General features: G+C 39.0%; 1 protein-coding gene across 2 annotated transcripts; it reads right to left on the reverse strand.

Moving 5' to 3' along the window:
* Window positions 1–228: 228 nt before the first annotated feature.
* Window positions 229–7,195, reverse strand: LY96 (lymphocyte antigen 96). Of its 2 annotated transcripts, none has more exons than XM_074847169.1 (5): window positions 6,886–7,195; window positions 5,055–5,141; window positions 3,984–4,112; window positions 2,976–3,028; window positions 229–664 (listed from the first exon to the last, which is right to left on the reverse strand). In XM_074847169.1, exons 1-5 carry the CDS (start codon window positions 6,977–6,979, stop codon window positions 590–592), a joined length of 438 nt encoding a protein of 145 aa, XP_074703270.1. In that variant the 5' UTR covers window positions 6,980–7,195; the 3' UTR covers window positions 229–589. The 2 variants fall into 2 exon arrangements, with proteins under 2 accessions (XP_074703270.1, XP_074703264.1); XM_074847163.1 differs by having other exon boundaries at window positions 229–794.
* Window positions 7,196–10,080: the final 2,885 nt, after the last annotated feature.

Genomic DNA, 10,080 nt, shown 5'->3' on the forward strand with positions numbered 1-10,080 from the left:
CTTTCACCATGCAGTAGCACCAAAGCACCATGAAGCCTGAAAGGATGCCAACTCTCTTCCGGGGGACCAAATCTTATACTCCATCCAAATCTTACTGAAGGTCTTAGGTATGGAGGCACAGCAGAGACAGAAGGTGGATACTGAATGTCAGGCTGCCCAAGAGGCAGAAGCCACAGCAAAAGCTTTAGACATGCTTTTGATAACTCAGAATAAAAAACATTTCTCAAATTGATTGTACAAACAAGTTTTATTGTTAAAAGAAAAAAAAATCCACGACAGGGTTCTCAGATTCAACTGATGGTTTATTTTAAATTGAGTACTGGCAAACTTCTGATTCTTGCACTTCAAAACTTCAAAACTTCTTGTATTAGTTTAGCACAGTCTGAAGGACTCAGCTTTTTTATAACTCAAGGCTCAGAACCAAAATGCAGTCCTCGGCCTGGCAGCCCGTCTGGGTTATTCCGTGGATTAATCAGGATTCCTGATTCCCAGAGATTTTGTGCACATTGGCTGAGCATCTGATTACAGCAGTGCTATAAATGGGTAAGACCATCCATCATGTAGCTTTCCAGACAGTACATGATGTATTCTACCTCAGGAAAATTAGTGTGCTTATTATTTCACAGCTCGGATTCCAGTTGCTTGTAGAAGTGACCTCCGTGTTCTAGAATCATTTGAAACATTTGTTGCATTCAGAAAGGGTCTTGTTTTACTATCATTGTGAAATTCAAGCACATGAGTATATTATTGTCAGAGTCATCAGAGAAACCTTCGAAAATAATGTTATAATTGCCCTAAACCAAGTAAGAAAAAAAAGAAAAAAGAAAATTAGTGCATGATGCTGCCCGCTCTTGTCTAAGTAGCTGTTTGGAATGGTTAGGGTGATTTCTGTTAGGACTGAAAAAAAGAAAGATTCCTATCAGGGACTGTTATCATAGGTATATTCAGATATATGTGTACATAAAAAAAATTGTGCTCAACTTTCTTCTCATGACCAGGGTACTAAGGATTAGCAGTAGGCTGTGATCCAGCTTGCACTTCTCAGGGTTCTCTCTCAAATCAGAGTCCTGTGCTCCTGAGGGCACCTGCTCCCCCTTCCAGAGCTGTTCTCTTGAGCAATGTTTCTGATTCCACAAACAGGAATTAAATGAGTTGATACACCAGGCTGCATTCAGCAGCAATGGTCTTTTTTGTCCCCACCACGAGGCAGTAACCTTATTAGCTCTTGTAGCTTACATCCAGCAAGGATTCAGTCCTATCAACGCTTCCATTTTCTGTTGACATTCTGCCACCTTCTTGCCCCAGTACCCATACACACACCGTAGGTAGTTGCAACAACAGCCTCTGTATTTTACAGGCAGTCCATACCACACACCTTGTGACCAGTCTTTTAATAGAGTTTGTTGTACTGGACAGTCCATCTTTTTGCTTTCAACTATAATCACGTATTGGATATTTAACTGTTATTCAGCCTCAGTGGTGTTTACCAAAATTCATCAACTTATATTGAATATACAATGTGACATCAAATGTCTGCTTGATGAAATCTAAAGCAACCTCATACTATTATTGGTGGCAAAAAGTTTGTCCTGAGTTTGGACATGATGGCAAGATTAGAATGAAGTACACTAAAGAGAAGAGAGTAGGAGGAAGGACTCATGTGAGAAGAGTGCTGTAGTCATTCTTTAGTTCCCTAATCGAAGTATAGCCAGCACTTCTCCTACTGTGAGGTCTCAAGCCACCTGCTTAAACCGCTCCGTCAGTGTCCAGCTCACCTCCCTGCATGGAGCATCTGTTCCTCGACTAGCAGGATACTGCTTGCCTGAACCTTAGCCATAAGCCCAGCTCTAAGCAATACCGGTCCTCGTGTCAGCTCAGCATTCCTTCCAGACCCACTGCTTTGCTCATCCACATCCAGCAGTGTGATCCATAAAGCAGCATCACCCCATGTTTAGCTGTTGTCTAGCTACCCATCTTCACACCCTTGCACAGACTTTTGTAGGCACCAGGACAGAAGACAGCTTGGTGGCCCCTACTGAATCCAGGTGTTACTCCACCTTCTTTGACATCTGTCATCTTCTTCTTCTAGCATGGCAAACTAGGGATGCACACTTGGGAGCTGAAGGGCTCTCAGGACTAATCTAAAGACTGGGAGGCTTGCAAGAGTTTCTAGTTTACAGCAAAGGCTATGATTAGGGTTAGTTCCTGGTCTGGCAGAGTCCCATTGGGAAGTGTCAGGCCTGCCATAAGCACCTCATCTATAGGAAGACTCCTTATGGCAGAGGACGTTCTTGTCTACTACCAGGTGTGGGGCTAGAAGAGATGCTGGGCCAGATGGAGTTAAACACTGTTATTGGCCCATGAGCTTTGATTTAAGGGGAGGCTGGAGATTTTGTACCAGTAGGAGCTACTTAGTGACATTTGTGGGATTAATACGTTCAATGAGGGTCTTGGGAAGGCTCAGGCAGCTGATGAGGCAGATGTTGGATGAGAGTGGGCTAACATGAGGACCGGTGCTGCTCCTGGTTTAACACTGGAACATTGCTTTCATTTTTGGATACTGTTATCCCTCTTCAAATCTTTGAAGAGGGTTTCAGGGAGGAACAGACAAGTGTGTGAAGAGAACATAAAATAAAGAACAAAATGAGCAGAAAGAATATGGATGGATTTACTCAAACAGGTAAAAGGAAAGACAACAATTTACCAAACAAAATGGAATGATTAAGGTGATATTAGCTATTATCTTTGGTCTTTTATAAAATAAAGGAAGAATAATAGAAGAATAATCTGAGGACATCTAGCATTTCAGAGATGTTACCATTCTGCAATCATCACTTCAAGCATGAGAAAGTTTTCTGACATTTCCTTTTGCTGTTTTCTATAGTTTGGGTAAACATCTCTTTTCAGAAAATATATACACCGTAAGTATGTGATTTTACTATTGTTATTTCTTTATATAAAATACTGAAAAGTACCTTTGGAAACGGTGTTCTTAAACCTTTAATGTCAAATTCTGTTGCAAATGTTTCTGTAAAACAGAGATAATTATAATATAAATGGATACTTAATCATAATGCCATCAAACTTCCTAAATAACTTCAAAGCAATATGGCATATCTCTCAGCAGCAGTGCCAATGTCATTTACTTTTCCAGTGATAAAACCCTCACCTGTTTCTTCTCCCAGAGCTCTGCCTATTTGTCTAAACCACGTTAGAAAATAGAAATTAACCACAATGCTTCTGTAAGATCTCCTACAGACCCATACTACTGTAATAACACCAATAATTTAACTTGTAATAGTAATTCAGATGAATGATAAAGAGAGCTGATATTCATTTTTTAAAGAAAAGAAAACATGGATTGCGTATTTTGACTTCCTTACAGGTCTTTTTGGGCTTTAGTCTGATATCCTGCCAGAATTCTCTGGATCTGAGCCTGTGTCATGTTAATGTTGGTTAGTCCCTACAACAGGACTGATTCGTCTGTAATAAAAAGAGCATTATACACAGATGCAGAGAATCTCTTTAAAAACCCATCCAGACACTTATCTAAATAAACTCTGTTCTGGATACTAGTAGTGCCCCTAGCTCCTCTCAAGTTTTCTGTTCAGTCCAGTCAAATGTAATCTTTCCATGTCATTTTAGAGATATTAACAACAAAACTGTCATAATGAGATGAAGGATATTAGTAATCCTAATTTATAGAGATGGAAACTGCAGCACAAGGATTTTAAAGCACAGAATTTGGAATTCTCTATTTTAGTGGGGTTCTGGCACTGGAGAACTGCCTGCTCTGAAGTCTGCTGCCTGCTCAGCAAGGTGAATCACTCTAGATTGTGGAGAGCAAAGTCTCTCTGCATGGGTTGATCAATTAGTCTTTTAAGAAATCTGCTTAGTGGTGAAAAAGGGCTGGCAGGATATCGTGCTCTTGTTGAAGGAACCTGACAAGCAAGGGAAAGGCACCATATATTTTCCCCACCAACCTCCTTTCAGTGTTCCGCACACTGAGTATTCATCATCGGATCCACTGCAAAGGACTTCTTTCCAGTATAATGCTTTGGCACCTTCGTACCAGACGTTGAAGACAATCTTCAAAAAGGTGATGTCACTTCCTAGTTAAGACATTGCATGTAAGAAAATGGCAGCTGGTGGGAAGGAAAAACATATATGCAGACATGCTATTTAGATAAATCTAGTTTTCGCTGAAATACAATATTTTTTAAAGACTCCCCCCAAAACTAACAAAAATACATATCTTGAAAACTGCTACTTCCAGAAAAACAAAAAGCTGGTTTTCAACAAAAAGAACAGCCTTAAAAAATATTTGAGTGAACAGTTTAAAAATCTTTTTTAATTTCTTCAACAGAGATAACAAAGTTCACTCAGCTCCACAGCTCTCCGAAATAAATACTCAGTTGAGGACTCTCTAGTTTTAAGTAAGCATTGCAAACAAGCTGTCCTGAATGCTGGTAGTCTTCATAAAGATCTTTCTAGGGAAGCAAACTTAGTCCAGCTCCAGTGTTTTTACTCAGAAGGTGAAGTTTATGATACAGCTATTTCATGAGTAACTCAGCTTGTCAGCTTAAACCTGCGTTAAAGATTAAAGTTGGGCCTGCATAAACAGTCCAGTACCATTTCCAGCTTCTGGAACATGCTTATTCTCAGTAGAAGTCCTGCCATACTTGGATAGCCTAATGATATTCTCTCTCTTTAAAAAGACTTGCATCTTTTTCAGGCCAGAAGAGCTTGTGTGCTGCAAATCTTGTTTGCTTCTTCCAGACAAATGCACATGCACCTAAACAGTCTCAGATTTGCATGTACAGTGCCAGTTAGCATGCAGAGCTACTCCAACTGTACTCCAACAAGGAAAACTCAAACACGCTTATTTCCAGAAATCATCATTTCTGTCCATCAGTATAGTTTATCTATTCCATTTTTAATCACAGTAACTGATCTCTTAAATCATTTGGCATTTAGTATAAAGTGTCAGCTTTTTGCTTGTATTCATTTTTTTGCATTTGCAGAATATAATTGTCTAGTCAAGAGAGACTCACTTGGAATCCAGGTAAGAGAAGCCTTCCAGACAGATTTGTTCATGCTGCAAGGTGTCACATTAAACTTGAAAGTATGAGCTGTAGAATCTACAGGAAAAAAGTATTGCATATTGGTAGTGTGAATAGGCTTCTCTAGGAAAATAATAAAAATATACATACACACACTCACAATAAACACATACACATTTGAAAATGTATTTAATATAAGGTATATACTATAAAATTGTCTACTATGAATATCCACAGTAAATATTAAATATGTATTTTAAATTATGTTTTTTATATACTTATAGGGAAAAAAATCATATTTCTTTAAATAGCAAGAAAAGTCAATTGTTTGGTTGGTGGTATTTTGCACACAAAACTCAGAGGCAACAGTATCTTTAATTCTCTTTTGAAGTTACACAAACTTTTTATTAGCATTAAGCCAGCATGGTCCTCTGCTGAAAATATCCCTACTTATGCTAATCATGGAATCTATATAAAGTTGCTGACAACAGCTAAAAATGTTTTTAACATACCAGTGTATTTTCCAGGATAGTGTAAATGAGCCTTTGAGTGGATTTGCTTTGTGAATGACCCACCTATCATTGTACAATGCACTGTGTCAGATGCAGTGTGATAAAGCATCATACAACCTGTACCTAAGCAAATTTAGAGTCCATTAGCTGATACTTTAATTTTTTAAAAAATCATTCAGTGATAGTCTTTGAAAGGATTTCCAGTCAGTATTTTGATTTTTAGTTTAATTTTAGGAAAGAAGTCTGTCCAATTCAGCTTGCTTCTGCTCTCCCTACTGTGCTCAGGCTGAAGAAGTGCCCTGCTCTCCGCAGACCCGGTGGCAGGGTAGAGCAGGGGTGCTCCCCCTCCTAACCCAGCCAGCAAACAGGATGGCAGAGTGATTTGCAGTGAAGGGTTCCGTCTTGTGTTTCAGGGATTGAAGCAAGGGGCGTGCAAAAAGAAAGTGTCTGACTGTCGAGAACCAGCAGTCAGCTTCTGATCTCGGATACAATCACGCACAGGAAATTACGACAGGGAAAAGGGCAAACAAAACTCACCATGATCTCGAAGGTTTGGTTTGTGAGCTTAAGTACCATCACCTTTACCCTTGTTAAATTTTTAATGTAAGTATTAACGTCAAGCAGATCACCCAAAATAAAAATCCTGAGCCTCAATTTATTTTACGGGTGATATAGCCTAGTAATGCGCACAGACTTTCAAAAGACATGGGTCTTTCCTTGCAAAATATCTCCTCAAAAGCCCACCTTCTGGCCACTCAGTCTGCATGGGCACACTGAGCCTGTTCAACATGGACATCAGGGAGGTGCCAAGTTCTTGCAGAATTGACCAAAAAACTCAGTGAACTACATAGATCCAGTGGCCTATAACACAGACACAGCAAGAAGAGACATGTCATGTTCTCCCAGAGCCTGACTGATCCTCCAGCCTGGAAGAATATCACATTCCCTCTTTTATTCCATATACTTCAAGCTTTTCATTTTAATATATCAGTTAAATCAATGTGGATAATTTATACAATACAGTACTTGCAAAACAAATTTAAAACCCTTATCTTCTAATATTTCCTGAATCAAAACATACCTTGTTTACTTGGGAGTAAACTTCTCTCTTACCAGCATTGTGGTAATATTTATGCCTATGCAGTATAATTTTTATAATAGGGTAATTAATAACAGAAATATACTCCAGCTGAACTTTTTTTTTCTGTATTAATCAAAGAAACAAATTTGAAAGAAAGTTCACATTTCCTCAGACTACAGTAATTGCTGTGCAAACACCAGTAAGAAAAGAATAAGCTATTTTTACTTACCACAGAAAGTATATGACAGTTCTAGATCTGATGACGTACAAAGAAATTCACTGACTCCAGGGGTGAATAAAATGAAAAACAAAAGTCCAAACATAGTCACTTATTTTGCTCAGTATTCGATGGAATAAAACCTTCTTTTGTGGAAAGAGGAACAAAAATTCAGCACAGTCATCCTCAGTCACATGTCTTCAGGGAATATTTGGTTATTTTGTCAAATTCTCTGCAATCTTAATTAATCCTACCACAACACTATCAGTTATCATCACAATAAATTTTGTGAAGAAAAATAATTTCTGCCTTTATTGTTACATTTTCCCCAGACAACGCAGCTCAAACCATGAATGAAAAATGAAAGAAAAAACTGTGTGAAATGGGGAAGTGGGGAGAAGTAAAATGATGATTACCAGAAGCATGTAAAGGGCAAGTTTATTTGACTCATCAGATGTAACATTTGTTAAGGCATAATTTCAAACACTCACAGAGTTTCCTGTACATCCTAAAGAAGAGAAAAATCCACAAATGATGAAAAACAAGTCCACTCTTTTATTTATATGGTAGTCAATAACTCCGACAAGTTTTCAGAATTAATTTCTTACAAAGCTCACAGTGCTTTAAGAACACACAGGCATTCTGGAGGAGTGTAATTAGGTGATGTATTTCCAAAGGGACAGCTGAATGCAATCCTCTAACATGCTATTGAGTAGAACCACTGATGTCCTGCATGATGTCGGCTACCATCTTCAAAGCTGTATCCATCACAGTTACAATTCTTAGTGAAAGCAATCTTAAAAATCCATAAAATCAGAACTGAGAAGTCCCATGTCCGCCTCCCAGTCTCCCTCTGTGACCTTCTCTGGTGCTCTTTCCCACAGTCTCTGCTGGAGAAGCTGCGGTGCACAATTTGCCCAAGAGCATAGAGCCCAACCCCTGACTGATGTGCCAGTACAGTGCACAGGCATGGGTCCAGGCGGACACCAAACAGAAGACAATAAACAACGAAAGGTGTCAAATTTTGACTGAGATGTTTCTATAAGAACACAGAATCTACGTGTCACAGAATCACAGAATCACAGAATCATCTATGTTGGAAAGGACCTTGAAGATCATCTAGTCCAACTGTTAACCTAGCACTGACAGTTCCCAACTACACCATATCCCTCAGCGCTATGTCAACCCTACTCTTAAACACCTCCAGGGATGGGGACTCCACCACCTCCCTGGGCAGCCCATTCCAACACCTAACAACTCGTTCTGTAAAGAAATGCTTCCTAATATCCAGTCTAAACCTTCCCTGGTGCAACTTGAGGCCATTCCCTCTTGTCCTATTGCTTATTACTTGGTTAAAGAGGCTCATCCCCAGCTCTCTGCAACCTCCTTTCAGGTAGTTGTAGAGGGTGATGAGGTCTCCCCTCAGCCTCCTCTTCTCCAGACTAAACAACCCCAGTTCCCTCAGCCGCTCCTCATACGACATGTGCTCCAGACCCTTCACCAGCTTCGTTGCCCTTCTCTGGACACGCTCGAGTAATTCAATGTCCTTTTTGTAGTGAGGGGCCCAAAACTGAACACAGTAATCGAGGTGCGGCCTTACCAGTGCCGTGTACAGGGGTAAGACCACTTCCCTGTCCCTGCTGGCCACGCTATTTCAGTGTCACAATTGAAGATTTTAACCTGGGATGTTGAAAACAGTCCAGGTTGCAGATTTTGGTGGTCAGGTTTGAAACACTGAAATGAAAGCTCTTAAAGGACTTTTGGTATTATACACCCCATTAGTTCTGTTAGTGCAATTCATAAAGAATATATTTTGCCTGTATCTGCTATATCAATTCTGTGGATTATACTGGGTCAGCTTTTACTGTACAAACCCCATCAGTATTGCTAGTCCCAACTACAGAAACAAATCCAAAAAAGTCTAATACCTCATTTAAGAGAACACCATCTAACTGACAGGAAACACAATTACATTTTTTCTTCTGAATATAGTAAAATATGGAAACTTACTGAATTTATGGAAGAATGATTTACAGAACTTAATCAAATTATTTCCTCATGAGTTACCTTCTTGATTTGCATGTATGCTTGCAGGCTCCTCTTAGATCAGAAATTGTATTTTTTACAAAAAATAAGCAGTAGAGACAGGTGTTCGGTTTTGTGCTAAGCAGGAAACTCAATAAAAATTACTTACAATAAATATAACTTAATCAATTGTTCTGACTCTTCCTACTCCCCATCACAATGTCTAAAAGCTTTTATTCTCACAAATTCTGTGCATGTCAGGGTAATATTTTACATATTATAAATGTAAAGTAGCAAAAGATTAAGAAATTGGCTTTCATAAGTCTGAATATGTAACACAAAACATAATTTAAGAGTAGCGACATGCACAAAAACATGACTGATTGTGCCCAGAAGATGGGAAGAGTTCACAGACTAGTTAAAGAAGATGAGAATTCAATTAAAAGTATCTAGAAGTACCAACTAATGAGCTAATACATGTAATAATTCACAAAATAAGATAGAAATTTGAAAATTTAATATGGCTAAAGAATTATTTTCAGTATTTCCAAATCTTTCTACAGACCACAAGAAGCGTCCCACTGGCCTGACAGAGTTCAAGACTGAAAGAAACTTCTAACATTTGGCTTTTAAGTGGGAAATCAAAATGATACAACTGTCCTGACAGATCTCCAGAGTACATACATCACACAAATTTTTGCTGTTGTTTAATAGGATGCTATAAAACATACAAACCCTCTGTGGTCATAGCGATAAGTTCTGTTTCCAAATGGCCAAGTTTTGCTTAAAAATATTGAAATATGTAGAGAAATTGAGATAAATTGGGAAGGCTGTAATAGTTGGAAAAAAGAAATGGAGTAATGAGATAGTCACTAAGGAGTGATGAATCAGCCACTGAAAGAAGAGCTACCTTGTGTATGTACAGTCAAAAAAAGGTTACTTTCAACCACAAAGCCATGGCCACTGATGTGGATGGAGCAAGTCTAATCAGCAAGAAGCCAAGCCAGGCTCCCCACTGAGTTTCTGTCAGTCCAATAGATTTAGCGAAAGTCATAGGTCAGTTTGAAGTAGTAGGCATGAGATGGCACTGACTGTACCCTATTGATATATACGATTACCCATCTGAAAGTGGGTCTGTCCCTCTGCGGCCGGACTTGCACTTGCTTTGCTGCACAGTGTTGT

This window comes from Strix aluco, chromosome 1, assembly GCF_031877795.1.
Source record: "Strix aluco isolate bStrAlu1 chromosome 1, bStrAlu1.hap1, whole genome shotgun sequence".
NCBI lineage: Eukaryota > Metazoa > Chordata > Aves > Strigiformes > Strigidae > Strix > Strix aluco.

Bases quoted from the DNA above. Each gene is read 5' to 3' on its own strand.
- LY96 (XM_074847163.1), bottom strand. From the start codon at position 6,979: ATGTTTGGACTTTTGTTTTTCATTTTATTCACCCCTGGAGTCAGTGAA. The intron at 4,113-5,054 runs GTGAGTCTCTCT...TGTCTTAACTAG, and splicing joins TTCTCTTACCTGGATTCCAA to GAAGTGACATCACCTTTTTG. The intron at 3,029-3,983 runs GTTGGTGGGGAA...TCTGTTTTACAG, and splicing joins GTGCGGAACACTGAAAGGAG to AAACATTTGCAACAGAATTT.